General features: G+C 42.5%; 1 protein-coding gene across 2 annotated transcripts in view; it reads left to right on the top strand.

The window, feature by feature from the left end:
* The window catches only part of TRIM29 (tripartite motif containing 29), a 44,831-nt gene extending 31,506 nt beyond the window's left edge, over positions 1-13,325 (top strand). The window contains exons 5-10 of one of the 2 annotated variants that reach the window (XR_011560460.1): positions 1,743-1,829; positions 2,561-2,665; positions 4,912-5,013; positions 7,630-7,706; positions 11,043-11,270; positions 11,316-13,325. Coding sequence is in view for 1 of the 2 variants with exons in the window: in XM_070765842.1 (XP_070621943.1) it covers positions 1,743-1,829; positions 2,561-2,665; positions 4,912-5,013; positions 7,630-7,706; positions 11,043-11,105 (434 nt within the window). In the remaining variant the exon portion in view is untranslated. Of the gene's footprint in view, positions 1-1,742; positions 1,830-2,560; positions 2,666-4,911; positions 5,014-7,629; positions 7,707-11,042 lie in introns of both variants that reach the window. The other variant, XM_070765842.1, reaches the window with a different exon arrangement.
* The last annotated feature ends 2,542 nt before the right edge of the window (positions 13,326-15,867 follow it).

Below are 15,867 nucleotides of genomic sequence, written 5' to 3' on the forward strand. Positions count from 1 at the left end.
GGAGGCTAGGTTAGGCGACCAAGGCATGATTTTATCATCTTTTCATTTGGGAAGAAAAGAGGAGGTGACCGCTTGTACTCGTTGAAAAAGTCTCTGATCCATTACTTGTTGTAAAGTCATTGTGGAAACCTCAACAAAATCTTTCATTAAGATTCTGATCAACGTACTTTGAGTTATTACTTGGCCAAAAGAAAGTTCTTGGAATTCTCTCTAACCTTCAGATGCACCTAAACAATGGAGATTTGGAGACTCTAATGCAGTGGTTCCCAACCTTTCTAATGCCATGACCCCTCATGTTGTGGTGACCCCCAAGCATAAGTCTAGCACCAATTCTCCCAACAGAGCTTTAATCCTATTGGCTGTAAGGTCAGAGGGACACCTCCACTGTAAACGCCTGATTGGTCAGATTGTAAAAATATGTTCCAAAGTGCAAGAATAGAAGCTTTAGTTCCTGGCACCATGGGAAATTTGTCTTTTCTCATGGTCTTAGGCGACCCCTCTGAAACGGTCGTTCGACCCCCAAAGGGGTTACGACCCCCAGGTTGAGGACCACTGCTCTAATGCATCTGGAGAACAGAGAGAGATAGTTAGAGAGAGAAGGGAAGAGGCAGAGAGAGGGAGAGAGAGAAAGAAAGAAAGAAAGAAAGAAAGAAAGGGAGAGATGATAATGATGATGATAATAATAATAATAATAATAATAATAATAATAATAGATGATAGTTGGATTGATAAGTAGATAGATGATAGATAGTTGATAATGAGGGCAATAATAATAATAATAATAATAATAATAGGATTGATAAGCAAATAGATGATAAATAATTGTTAATGATAATAATAATAATAATAATAATAATAATAATAATAATAATAATAATAATAATTTATTGGATTTGTATGCCGCCCCTGTCCACAGACTCGGGGCGGCTAACAACAATAATAAACACAACAAAACAACTAAAAACCCCTATTATAAAACCAAACATACACACAAACATACCATGCATGACTTGTAATGGCCTAGGGGGAAGAGCTATCTCAACTCCCCCATGCCTGGCGGTATAAATGAGTCTTGAGTAGTTTACGAAAGACAGGGAGGGTGGGGGCAGTTCTAATCTCTGGGGGGAGTTGGTTCCAGAGGGCCGGGGCTGCCACAGAGAAGGCTCTTCCCCTGGGGCCCGCCAAATGACATTGTTTAGTCAACGGGACCCGGAGAAGGCCAACTCTGTGGGACCTTATCGGACGCTGGGATTCGTGCGGTAGCAGGCGGTTCCGGAGGTAATCTGATCCAATGCCATGTAGGGCTTTAAAGGTCATGACCAACACTTTGATGTAACAATAATAATAATAATAATAATAATAATAATAATAATAGTAATAATAATAGGGATAATATAGATGATAGTTGCATTGATAAGTAAATAGATGATATATAGTTGTTGTTGTTGATGATGATGATAATAATAATAATAATAATAATAATAGATGATAGTTGCATTGATAAGTAGATAGATATTTGCATTTGTGATAGATAGATGGATGAATAGATGGATGGATGGATATAGATGATAGATAGATAGAGAAAGAGGACTTGGGGTCCTTGGTGCTCTAAGAGCTTTTATAGCTTTTAAAAACCCTGCTTTTACAAAGCTGTACCTATTCCTTCTCATTTTGTGGTTGCCGTGTGTATCTATCTCCTGACAACTACAGAGATTCATTCTCTGGTGTCCTCATTTTTGTAGGTGATCACCGTTTCATGATGAACAATTTTTCCGACTGGAACCAGCCCGATAACATGAAGAGGTTTTCCATGTTCTTGTCTCCAAAAGGTAAGGAAGACCCCCCCCCCCCAGGAGGGAAGTGTTTTTAATAAGAAAGTGAACCCAAGAACATGGGGGGCACAATCTGAGGTTAGTTGGGTGTAAAAATCAGAAGCAATGTGAGAAAATATTATTTGACTGAAAGAGTCATAGATGCTTGGAACAAACTTCCAGCAGATGTGATCCACAGTCACTGAATTTAAACCTGCTTGAGATAAACATAGATCCACCCTAAGATAAAATACAGGAAATAGTAGAAGGGCAGACTAGATGGACCAGGAGGTCTTTTTTTGCCGTCAATCTTCTATGTTTCTAGATGTATTTTATATATTGTGGATTTTTTGATATGTTGTGAACCACCCCGAGTCTGCAGAGAGGGGCAACATCCAAGTCCAATAAATAAATAATAAATAAATAAATAAATAAATAGACGGAGACAACTCTCCAGTTTCTTTACCTGGCTCACAAAAAAAGCATCTTGACCTGTCTATTTATGTCTTCTGCCATGTAAGTGTCCACCTAATTGGACCAAGGCCTAAAACACGAGGGAGTCATTAAATGTCCACTCAAAGGAAACCATTATGGGGAAAAATATATATTTTCTGAACCAAATTCCTTCCCCAGAGAGTCAATTATCTCCTTCCAATTTCTTGCTGAAACATCATTGTTTCAACGATGACTCCAGAAGAACCTCACTCCCATCTTTCTGATTACCGTCTGGTCTAAATTCTTTCATTTAGGAGGAAACCTAGGAGGAAATTACAACAGTCGAGGTTGGGAGTTTTCTTCCATGCAAACTACCGAAGAGACCCTTGCAGCCGGAAACTCAGCGTTCTCCCTGAAAGGTAATTGGTCATGCATCTGCTCAAATTTGTCCATCATTTTGGAAGGTTTCAGTTCTGTCTAGGCCAGGGACCATCAAAGTTGGCTCTTCTATGACTTGTGGACTTCAACTTCCAGAATTCCTGAGCAAGAGAGAGAGAAAGGGAGAGAGAGAGAGAGAAAGACAGAGAGAAAGAGAGAGAAACATACAGAGAGACAAAGAGAGAGAGAGAGAGAAGGAAAGAAAGAAAGAAAAAAAGAGAAAGAGACAGTGAAACAGAGAGAGGGAGAGAGAGAGAAAGAGAGAGAGAGAAAGAGAAAGAAAGAGAGACACAGAGAGAGAAAGAAAGAAAGAGAGAAAGGAAGACAGAAAAAGAGAGACATACAGACAAAGAGAGAGAGAGAGGGAAAGAAAGAAAGAGAGAGAAAAAGAGAGACAGCAAGACAAAGAGAGAAAGAAATAAAGAAAGAGAGAGAAAGAGAGAGAAAGAGAAAGAGAAAGAAAGAAAGAGAGAGAAAGAAAGAAAGAAAGAAAGAGACAGTAAGACAAAGAGAAAGAAATAAAGAAAGAGAGAGAAAGAGAGAGAGACAGACAGAGAGACAAAGAGAGAGAGAGAGAAAGAGAGGGAGAGAGACAGACAGAGAGACAAAGAGAGAGAGAAAGAGAGAAAGAAAGAAAGAAAGAGAGAAAGAAAGAGAGAGAGAGAGATTGACATCGAGAGAAACAGAGAGAGAGAGAGAGAGAGAGAGAGAGACGGAGATAAAGAGATACACACACACACACACACACACAGACCACTTCAACCCAATTTCAAATTTAACTTTGCATCATGTCAAAACTTCAACCAGAAGAGCCAACCAGGGCAAGCTTGGCACAGTCAAGACAGGAGACCTTTCAATTGAGGGCAAAAAAGAATATTTCTGCAAAAATCAGTCTATTTTGAGCTGATGGGTGCCTTTGCAACGGCTATTTTGTCCTCTCTAAAAGATCATGGCTTTTTAAAGAAGATTTCAATAGGGCGTTAATTACTATTAAGAAAGCAATAGGCTCATTATGCAAATAAGTAGGAACAACATTGGACGTGACTAATTGGTGGGTTTCTTTTTTTTCTTTTTTCTTTTAAATAATACGAGTTAATGTAACATTTTTAAATTGATATCTCTGCAGGAATTATGTGTGCAATTTCTGTGAGTCACCCTGGGTCTTCGGAGAAGGGTGGCATACAAATCTAATTAATAATAATAATAATAATAATAATAATAATAATAATAATAATAGTAGTAGTAGTAGTTCTTCTTCTTCTTCTTCTTGTTATTATTATTATTATTATTATTATTATTATTATTATTATTATTATTATTATTATCATTATTATTATTTCGGGCACCCTGGAAAAATTGAGAACTTGCCATCTGGGCTTATGCCAATGGAAAGCCCAAAAATTCGAATGGGCTGAATATTTGCCCTATGCCTTCCAGATCCCTATTATTATTATTATTATTATTATTATTATTATTATTATTATTATTATTAATTAGATTTGTATGTATGGAGTTCAGGTCCTCAATTTCCTTCTTCCTGATGTAGCAGGTTAAGGTTTTCAGCGCTCCTGAGCGGAAAACCCATCTTGTGGTCCTCATGCTATACTTGACCACCTCCTGCTGCACGAATCCCAGTGGCCAGTTAGGTCCCACAGAGTCGGCCTTCTTTGGGTCCCGTCGACTAAACAATGTCGTCTGGCGGGACCCCGGGGAAGAGCCTTCTCTGTGGGGGCCCCGACCCTCTGGAACCAGCTCTCCCCTGAGATTAGGATTGCCCCCACCCTCCTTGCCTTTCGTAAACTCCTTAAGACCCACCTCTGCCGTCAGGCATGGGGGAACTAAAACATCTCCCCCTTGCCCATGTTGTTTTGTTGATTGATTGACTGTGTGCCTGTTTTTTTTAATATATATTGGGATTGTTTTATGAAATTACTAATTTTAAATTGTAATTAGATTGGTGGGCATTGGATTTGTTATTATGTACTGTTTTTTTATTATTGTTGTGAGCCACCACGAGTTTGCGGAGAGGGGCGGCATATAAATCCAATAAATCTAATCTAATCTAGTTGCTGGGATGTGTCAACCCAAATTCGCCTCTAAGATGGGTGGCATACAAACTGAATCAATCAATCAATCATTCGTCTTGGTTCAGCACTTTGGGGATAATGCCCAACGGGCTGGGAAAACCTACCCCTCTCACCATCATGTTGCTTTTTCTATTTTCCAGCGGGCAATGGATCCAAGATGCCGTATCAGTTCCCCTCAATGGGGCAGAGTTCACCCGGAGATTTCAGCAAGCAGTCTGACGGCAGCCTCTATACTAAGAATGGTATTCCAGGGCTTCTACCTCCCTTTGGACCCCTCCCTCCCTATCCTGTCTTCTCTTCTCCGTTTGTTCCTACAAGTAGCCCTCGATTTATAAACCGCAGTTGACTTAGGGCAGTGTTTTTCAACCAGTGTGCCGTGGCACACTAGTGTGCCGCGAGACATGGTCAGGTGTGCCGCGAAGCTCAGAGAGAAAGAAAGCAAGAGAGAGAGAAAGCAAGAGAGAAAGAAAGCAAGAGAGAGGAAGAGCGAGAGAGAGAGAGAAAGAACTAGAGAGAAAGAAAGCAAGAGAGAGAGAAAGAACAAGAGAAAGAAAGAGAAAGAGAGAGAGAGAGAAAGAGAGGGAGGGAAGGAGAGAGAAAGACATAGAGGGACGTAGGGAGGGAGAGAGAAAGAGAGCAAAAAAGAGAGGAAGGAAGGAAGAGAAAGAAAGAGGGATGGAGAGAGAGAGAAAGAAAGAGGAAGGAAGGGAGAGAAAGAGGGAGGGAGAAAGAAATAGAGCGAAGGGGAGGAAGAGAGAGAATTTTTTTTGTTCAAACTTTTTTTATGCCCCCCCCCCCACTCAATGTGCCCCAGGGTTTCGTAAATGTAAAAAATGTGCCACGGCTCAAAAAAGGTTGAAAATCACTGACTTAGGGAACAGCAGGGATGGGATAGAATAGAATAGAATAGAATTTTATTGGCCAAGTGTGATTGGACACACAAGGAATTTGTCTTGGTGCATATGCTCTCAAAGTACATAAAATAAAATATAAGTTATCCCATGCACAATATTACATACACCCCAGATATATTTGTCAAGAATCATGTGGTACAACACTTAATGTTGTACACTCCTTAAAACCTACCTCTGTCGTCAGGCATGGGGGAATTGACATGTTCCCTCCCCCTAGGCTTATAAAATTTATGCATGGTACGCTAGTGTGTATGATCGGTTTTAATTTGTGGTGTTTTTAAAATTAATTTAAATATTGGATTTGTCTTACATTGTATTGCTATTGCTGTGAGCCGCCCCGAGTCTGCGGAGAGGGGCGGCATACAAATCTGATTAAACTAAACTAAACTAAACTAATGATTGTCACAGGGGTCAAATAAGCAATGAAGAAGCAATATTAATAAAAATCTTAGGATATACGCAACAAGTTACAGTCATACAGTCAACATGGGAGGAAATGGGTGATAGGAATGATGAGAAAAACTAGTAGAATAGAAGTGCAGATTTAGTAGAAAGTCTGACAGTGTTGAGGGAATTATTTGTTTAGTAGAGTGATGGCGTTCGGGAAAAAACTGTTCTTGTGTCTAGTTGTCTTGGTGTGCAGTGCTCTGTAGCGACGTTTTGAGGGTAGGAGTTGAAACAATTTGTGTCCAGGATGTGAGGGGTCAGTAAATATTTTACCTGCCCTCTTTTTGACTCATGCAGTATACAGGTCCTCAATGGAAGGCAGATTGGCAGCAATTGTTTTTTCTGCAATTCTGATTATCTTCTGAAGTCTGTGTCGGTCCTGTTGGGTTGCAGCACCAAACCAGACAGTTAAGGAGGTGCAGATGATAAGCCTAGTTTGATAAAAAGAAGGACAAGGGTTGACATGATGGCAGCCTTCTAATATCTCAGGGGTTGCCACAAAGAAGCACGGGTCAAGCTGTTCTCCTAATCCTACTTAACCTCTGCTCTGGCAATCTCACACTAACCAGAGCTTACAAAACTTTTGCCAGACCCATTCTCGAATACAGCTCATCTGTTTGGAACCCATATCGCATCTCAGACATTAACACCCTAGAAAATGTCCAAAGATACTTCACCAGAAGAGCCCTTCACTCCTCCACTCGAAACAGAATACCCTACAAGACTAGACTTTCAATCCTGGGCCTAGAAAGTTTAGAACTAAGACGCCTTATTTAAACAAGATCTAAGTATTGCCCACAAGATCATATGCTGCAACGTCCTGCCTGTCGGCGACTACTTCAGCTTCAACCACAACAACACAAGAGCACACAACAGATTTAAACTTAATATTAACCGCTCCAAACTTGACTGTAAAAAATATGACTTCAGTAACCGAGTTGTCGAAGCGTGGAACTCATTACCGGACTCCATAGTGTCATCCCCAAACCCCCAACACTTTACCCTTAGATTATCTACGGTTGACCTATCCAGATTCCTAAGAGGTCAGAAAGGGGCGAGTACAAGTGCACTAGAGTGCCTTCCGTCCCCTGTCCCATTGCTCTCCTATATCTCCTCTACCTTTCTTCTATTCCTATATCTCTTCTTCTATTCTTTCATTGATATGTTCTATTCTTTCATTGATATGTTCTATTCTTTCATTGATATGTTCTATTCTTCTTTTCTATTCTTCTTTTCTATTATTTCTTAGATATATTTTACTATGAGTATCTCCTCTATAACCTTCATCATGTATTTTACTATGTGTGTATTGATATATACCCACTAAAACCCTCATTGTGTATTGGACAAAATAAATAAATAAAAATAAATAAATAAAGCACCAGCTTGTTCAAAAGCTCCTGTGTTCTGGGACTGGTTCAGCAAACCATGCCAGTGTGGGCGAGAAAGCCCATATTTTTTGGAAGTAACCAAAGCTGCCTTGTGTCTCCCTCCCAGCCTATCCTTCCATCGTGAGGCACCAGACAGCTAAGGCACAGCCACAGACATGGAAATCTTCCAAGCAAAGCATGTTGGTAAGCCCCTGCGGTCGTTAAACGAGTCCTTCCATTTTATTAAAGGAATCCAGGCTTCCCTCGTTTACTTCTTTATCATCCTTTTATTTATTTACATCCAGCCTTGTTTAATTTAACAAATAAGGCATGGACATACCCAACCACATCTTCCTCCTCCTATTCCCCCCACCACCACAACAACAATTGGGGTGAAAGAAAATGATTGGCTCAAAGTCACCCAGCTAGCTCTCAGAGCTAGAATTCCCAGTTTCCTGGTGATTGGCTCAAAGTCACCCAGTTGGCTTTCATGACTAACGTGAGATTAGAACTCCTGGTTTCCTTCTGATTGCCTCAAAATCACCCAGTGGTAAGGCTATAGCTGCTGGTCTCCTTGTGATTGGCTCAAGGTCACCCAGTAGGCCTTCATGACTAAAATGGGACTAGAACTCCCAGTCTCCTTGTGATTGGCTCAAGGTCACCCAGTTGGTTTTCAGGACTAAAGCAAAACTAGAACTCTGAATCTCCTTGTGATTGGCTCAAAGTCACCCAGTAGACCTTCATAACTAAAGTGGGACTAGAACTCCCAGTCTCCTTGTGATTGGCTCAAGGTCACCCAGTTGGCTTTCAGGGTTAAAGTGGGACTAGAACTCCCCATCTCCTGATGATTGGCTCAACATTACCCAGTAGGCTTTCATGAATAAAGCAGGACTAGAACTCCCAGTCTCCTTGTGATTGGCTCAAAGTTACATAGTAGGCTTTCAGGGTTAAAGCGGGACTAGAACTCCCAGTTTCCTGATGATTGGCTCAACGTTACCCACTTAATGACTAAAGCGGAACTAGAACTCCCAGGCTCCCTGTGATTGGTTCGAAGTCACCAAGCAACTTTCATGGCTAAAGTGGCACTAGAACTCCCGGTTTCCTGGTGATAAGGCCAAAGTCACCTACTTGGCTTTCATAGCTAAAGGTGGAACTAGAACTTCCAGTCTCAAGGTGACTGGTCCACAATCACCCAGCCAGCTTACCTGCCTGAAGCAAGACTAGAACTCACAACCTCCTGGCGATTGGCCAAAGTCACCCAGTTGGCTTTCACGGCTAAGGCAGGACTACAACTCCCAACCTCCTAGTGATTGGCTCAAAGTCACCCGGCGGTAGGACTAGAACTCCTGGTCTCCTTGGGATTGGATCGAACTCACCCAGCTGGCTTTGATAGCTAAGGCAGGACTAGAGCTCACAGTCTCCCACTTTCTAGCTCTCTTACTTGGGAGAAGTCAGTCGGGGAGGTTGCAAATGGTGAACGCATGACCCCTGGATGATGCAAACCCACACGGCCCTGGGGATTCTGCCATGGTGAGAAGACCAGTTCGAATCCCCTAGTTTCAGTGCCGTCATAACTTTGAATGGTCACTGAGTGAATCATTGTATGTCCAGCATTGCCTGAACAGTGATACCTTGTCGTACAAACTTAATTGGTTCTGGGACAAGGTTCTTAAGAGGAAAAGTTTGTAAGATGAAACAATGTTTCCCATAGGAATCAATGGAAAAGCGATTAATGCGTGCAAGCCCAAAATTCACCCCTTTTGCCAGCCGAAGCGCCCGTTTTTGTGCTGCTGGGATTTCACTGAGGCTCCCCTCCATGGGAAACCCCACCTCCGGACTTCCGTTGCCAGCGAAGCGCCCGTTTTTACGCTGCTGGGATTCCCCTGCTGGGATCCCCCTGCAGCATCACAAAAACACGGAACTGCAGAGGTGGGGTTTCCCATGGAGGGGAGCCTCAGGGGAATCCCAGCAGCACAAAAACGGGTGCTTCGCTGGCAATGGAACTCCGGAGGGGGGGCATCCCAGCGGCGGCGGTGGGTTTGTAAGGTGAAAATAGTTTGTAAGAAGAGGCAAAAAAATCTTAAACCCCGGGTTTGTATCTTGAAAAGTTTGTATGATGAGGCGTTTGTAAAACGAGGTATCACTGTACTTTACAAACACCCAGCTCCTCCAGCTAATATCCCGAGTCTCCTGCTCCGGGATTTATTCTCCAATGCATTTCTCTCACCCGTCTCTAAGGAAGAAACTGTAGTCGGAGTGGGCTTAAGATTTCGATAAAACGATTAACAAGGATCAAGGACAAGATACTGGCTAAGCCCTTTTTCTGGAGGAAAATATTGACACTGAAAATAATTAACTGCACGGCGTCCTAAGAAACAGCCGAAAAATACTAAAGGGATTTTTTAAAAAATCTGATGCTACACTGTGACTCTAATGCAGAGTTTCTCCATTTCAGTTACTTTAAGCTGTGTGGACTTCAAACTCCCAGAATTCCCCAGCCAACATAGCTGGCAGGGGAATTCTGGGAGTTGAAATCCACATATTTTAAAATGGCAGAAGTTCAGAAATACTGCTCTAGTGGATTCTGAACTTGTGCGTGCCAGCATTTTCAAAAAAAGGTTTTTTTTAAATTCTGCTGAACCCCTTACCTGCTCAGGTAGGTGGAAAATCCAACCAAGAGCAACTTCTTGTCGAAGGCAGGACATGTCTATCCAACTCCCCAGTTATCCTTTTCCCCTAGGCTACTACAAGTTATGCATGGTATGTTTGTGTGAATGTTTGGTTTTTTATAATAAGGGGTTTTTAGTTGTTTTTATTAATTGGATTGTTCATGTTGTTTTACCACTGTTGTTAGCCGCCCTGAGTCTGCGGAGAGGGGCGGCATACAAATCCAATAAATAATAATAATAATAATAATAATAATAATAATAATAATATATCCTAGTCTGCATTCCAGCATTTTCCCCTGAAACCTTAACTTGTTCTCTGCATTTTCTCTTGATGGATGGATGGATGGATGGATAGATGGATAGATGGATAGAGGGCTAGATGGATAGAGGGCTAGATGGCTAGATGGCTAGATGGATAGATGGATAGATGGATGGATGGATGGATGGATAGATGGATAGATAGATAGATAGATAGATAGATAGATAGATAGATAGATAGGTAGAATAAATTAGATAGATACACAGACAGAGAAGAAGAGAAAATAGGCAAAAATGAATAATGTTTAGCTGAAAAGAGAAATATGGCTTTCTTGGTTTGACAGAAGAAAATATGTGATTCAGGCAATAGAAAAACAAAATTGGGGTCACCAACAGCGAAGGCCGGGCCATTCAAAAACAAGACACGATGTCAGTTTGTTCTTGCCGCAAAATTGCTCCAACTCTACAGCACTCTACTTTAAATGCTTTCACGTTTTGCACTGTTCTGTAACGAAGGCAGGCGGGCAGGCAGGCATAATTAGCACCAGACCAACACAAGTTGACGGATCTCAGCGAAGACTCACTGTTCCTTTTCTCTCCTTTCTCCATCCAGTCTCATTACCGTCCCTTCTACGTCAACAAGGGCAATGGCGTCACTTCCAATGAAGCCCCCTGAAGAAGACGGTGGCGGAAGAGGAAGACAACTATCCATAATGTCCATGGATATTCCCGCTGTTGTATTAATCAAATTGTTGTGTAATTTTTTCTTTTCTTTTTTTTAAGTAGGGGGTGGGTGGATGCTCTAGAGCAGAGGTCTCCAAACTTGGCCACTTTAAGATTTGTGGACTTCAACTCCCAGAATTTGCTGGCTGGAGAATTCTGGGAGTTGAAGTCCACAACTCTTAAAGTGGCCACGTTTGGGGACCCTAGCTCTAGAGGAAAGGATGTACAGTAGTACCTCTAGATACGAGCTGCTCTACATGCGAGTATTTCAAGATACGAGCCACGAGGGGAGAGACATTTCTGTTCTATTCCCGAGCTCAAATACGGGATACGAGCGGAGCGTCCACTAGGTGGCGCAAGAATCCTTGTTTTTGGTTATCTCGAAGGGGAAAAACAACTTGTTCCAGATACGAGTTGCCTCAAGATACAAGCTCCCTTATGGAACGAATTATGCTCTTATCTAGGGGTACTACTGTACTTCTCATTCGGGGCAGCAATGGGTCCCCACCCTGTGCTTTTCGACCCATACTTTGCAGTGAAGGGATGTACTTTCCTTTCCTTACCAGATTGGTCCCGGAGGCGGTGCAGGGGTGCACCCCCCTGTGCGAGAATTTGCTCCTGCACATACACGGAAGCAAAGCAATCGATGAAAATCACCAAAATCCCATGGAAGGACATTCACACCTACAAGATTTTGGCAATTTCTTTGCTCCTGCGCATACACAGAAGCAAAAAAAGGCTGAAAATCACCGATTTTCGCCTATTTCATGCAGAAACAGGAAGCAAATTCTTGCATAGGGGTGCACCAGTGCGTGGTGGGGATGCACAAATGCACGCGCATTGCTGTTTCCGCTAATGAATTAGTCATCCCAGGCGTACCGGGGGCAGCCCAACACAGATGCTTTGCCACCCTTGAGAAGTCAAATTCACGCCAAATAGATGTTGGTGGACTAATGAATCCCCCTTTCCTCATGTAACTGCTTTGCTCTTACTAATGCCTTGCCATTGTTTTACTCAGTGTATTCCCAAGGTACATTGGGTTGAAGCAAACAAGCTGCTGCTTAAAACTGTGACTTTAGCAGCCCACTTCCAGCTGCAGGTCCAATTGTTGCCAACATTAATGGAGACTTGTGGACCGGTCGACCTAGCAATAAAAATAAAAGAATAACAGAGTTGGAAGGCACCTTGGAAGACTTCCATCCATCGCTTCTTCTCCTGCCTTTAGGAGCTTTGGAGTCCAAGAATCGAAGACATGCACTCAATAATAACTGCTTCCCTCCGGCCACTAGTCAGGTGAGGGTGGTGAACCTTTAGCTAAAAGGCTTTGTGAATTGCCCATTGTTTTGTCACAATTTCTTCTCCTCCTACTGGTTGCAGAAGAAGATGAGTGGACCAAAAAAAAATCCATAGAAGATTGATGAGATGTCTTATCTATGCTCTTCTCCCCCACTGATGATAGTGGCTGAAGCGCTTTGGTTCAGTGATTTGGGGGTATAAAATACAATAAAACAATATGAGCAGTAGAAAACACAGAATCAACGCTTAAAATAATAATTAATGATATTTCTTTGATATGTTAAATATTCAGAGAAAAAGAAAATGCTAATAATGCTTTTAATATAGACTTTTTATCCTCTTCTTTGCTAAGTTAGTTAAAATTAACTGCACGTGAGATATATTTCATCTACAAATAACAATGTTATGAAATCGAGTCCTTGATTCGGTTTACATTTGAGGGGGGTCGATGTTTAAAAGCCAGTGCTTGGGGCTGCATCTAGCTTTTCGTTTCTTTCTCATCGGACCCTAAGAATCGGGCCAAGGATGAGCGGAGGCCTGGGCAACGTTCCAGATCGAAAGAATGTCTTAAGAGTTGCCAAGGGAACCAGTTTGTCTCGTCCAGAAATCTTGGTATCGAAATGTCAACATCTCCTACAAGATTGAGAGGATCTTGACGGTCTCCAAAGCTGGGAGAGATGGAGATGGTTTGGGTGCCTCAAGGATTTCTTCCAAGGATAAACTTTTAAAGAAGGTGACAGGGTTGAGAGAAGTGAATGTTGTGTTGGGTTTCATTCTAGACTTGTTTTATGTATATAAATATATTTGGTCTTTCACAGTCTACTTCCTTGTCCATTCCAATGTATGCAATAAAAAATAAATACACATCAGCACCCTTCGATGGCATTCGTGTCAGAATGTGGGAGAGGGTTTAAAATGACTTGAAGGAGTTTTCCCTCCCTCCCTCCCTCCCTTCCTTCCTCTCTCTCTCCCTCCCTCTTTTCCTTCCATATTCCTTCTTTCCTCCATTTCCTCCTCCTCCTCTTTCTTTTTGCCTTCTTTCCTCCTTCCTTTCCCCCTTTACTTCCTTCCATATTCCTTCCTTTCTCCTTCCTTCCTCCCTCTCCTCCTCTTTCTGCTTTCTTCTTTTTGCTTTTTGCTTTCTTCATTCTTTCTTCTTCTTTTCCCTTCTTCCTCCCTCCCTCCCTCTCCTCCTCTTTCTTCTTCTTCTTCTTCTTCTTCTTCTTCCTTCTTTCCTCCTTCCTTTCTCCCACTTTCCTTCCTTCCATATTCCTTCCTTTCTCCTCCCTCCCTTTTTCTCTTCTTTCTTCTTCTATCTTCTTTCTTCATTCTTCTTTCTTCTTCTTTTCCACTTTCCCTCCTTCCCTCTCCTCCTCCTCCTCTTTGTCTCTTTCAGCTCTTTCCCAATACTAGTCGCCCTTGCCTTACAATGGTTCATTTTAGAGACTGTGAAAAATTACAACGTAATGGGAGGGAAAAAGATAGCTATGACCAGCGCTCGCACATACAAACCTTGTAGCATCTCCATGGTCACGGAATCAAAATTTGGATGCTTGGCAACCAGCATCATGTATTTATGGTGGTCGCAGTGTCCAGGGGTTACTTGATCACCATTGGTGAACTTCTCAGCCAGTTTTGGGCAAGCAAAGTTGAAGGGGAAAGCCGGATTGGATTGGAATGGAATAGAATAGAATAGAATATGAGATGGATACTAATAACACTACAACCTTTTCTACAGGCTGTAATAGGCTTAGACATGTTACATAGGTAAATATATTTAGACATAAAAGAGTAGCATGCAGAAAATAAATTCCCTGTCCTACTCTAAGGCATGGTGCTCATCTCTGTTGTCTGAAGACATCTCCATGGTCATTTAGCCTGCATAACTATATGTTGAGATGCATAGAATGCTGCTACCTTCCCCCCAGTGGTACCTATTTATCTACTCCCACTTGCATCTTTCGAAATGCTAGCAGGGCAGGAGGTGAGCCAAGGAGCAGGAGCTGTTGCGCGTGGCCCAGGTTTGAGACACAAGCGACTGAAATTTGCTTTTTGTAGCATCACAAAACAACAACAAATTTGCGGTGGGGTCTGCAGAGACAGAAATGGACAGCAGAGGTCACTGCCTCACTGCAGTTCACGCACCGTTCTTGGCTCCGTCCTGATGTTTTTTGTGCCACCGAATATTGCTAGTTTGGATATTTGGGCTGTCACATTGGCTGATCTTTTCCCGGATCAAGAGGAAAACATCGTTTTCCCATTTGTAGCTGGTGGAGAATGAGAACACACAGGCAAAGGACGAAAGGAAGACGACAGTGATAGGAGGGGTGTGAAGGTCACCGATTCCATTATTCATTCTAGTAGGAGCCAGTTTTAACGCTCTGTTCTAGGCTGCTTTTGTCCCTTAATACAGTGATGGCGAAACTATGGCACGGGTGCCACAGGTGGTGCATGGAGCAATATTTGCTGGCATGCGAACCGCTGCCCTAGCTCAGCTCCAATGTGCATGTGTGTGCCGGCCAGCTGATTTTTGGCTCACACACAGGCTCTGGGAGGGCGTTTTTGGCTTCCAGAGAGCCTTCAGGGGGATGCGGGAGGGCGTTTTTACCCTTCCTGGCTTCAGGGAAGCCTTTGGGGCCTGGGGAGGGCAAAACACGAGCCTACTGGGCCCACCAGAAGTTGGGAAACAGGCCATTTCCAGCCTCTAGAGGGCCTCCAGGGTGCGGGGGAAGCTGTTTTTGTCCTCCCCAGTCTTTGAATTATGGATGTGGGCACTTGCGCATGTGCGATGGGATAGGTCCACATTCTTTCCAAGGGAAAGAAAGTTTTGCCATCACTGCCTTAATACTTACTGCCACCCAGATGAATTATTATTATCAGCATCCTAATGCATTCTTAATGTATCCGTGGTAGAATCCCAGGAATCCCAGACGAACAACATTTCATTTAGCAACCGTTTGAAGTTATAAAGGTCTGCTGAAAGTTTGTTCCAAGCATCTACTACTCTTTCAGTCAAATAATATTTTCTCAGGTTGCTTTTGATCTTTCCCCCAACTAACTTCAGATTGTGTCCCCTTGTTCTTGGGTTCACTTTCCTATTAAAAACACTTCCCTCCTGAACCTTATTTAACTGTTTAACATATTTAAATGTTTCGATCGTGACCCCCTTTCCCTTCTGTCCTCAAGACTAGACAGGTGGAGTTCATGAAGTCTTTCCTGATAAGTTTGGTGCTTAAGACCTTCCACCATTTTTGTAGCCCGTCTTTCGACCCGTTCAATTTTATCCATCTCTTTTTGTAGGTGAGGTCTCCAGAACTGAACACAGTCTTCCTAATGTGGTCTCACCAGCACTCTATATAGCGGGATCATAATCTCCCTCTTCCTGCTTGTTATACATCTAGCTATGCAGCCAAGCATTC

The sequence above is a fragment of the Erythrolamprus reginae genome, chromosome 12, assembly GCF_031021105.1.
Source record: "Erythrolamprus reginae isolate rEryReg1 chromosome 12, rEryReg1.hap1, whole genome shotgun sequence".
NCBI lineage: Eukaryota > Metazoa > Chordata > Lepidosauria > Squamata > Dipsadidae > Erythrolamprus > Erythrolamprus reginae.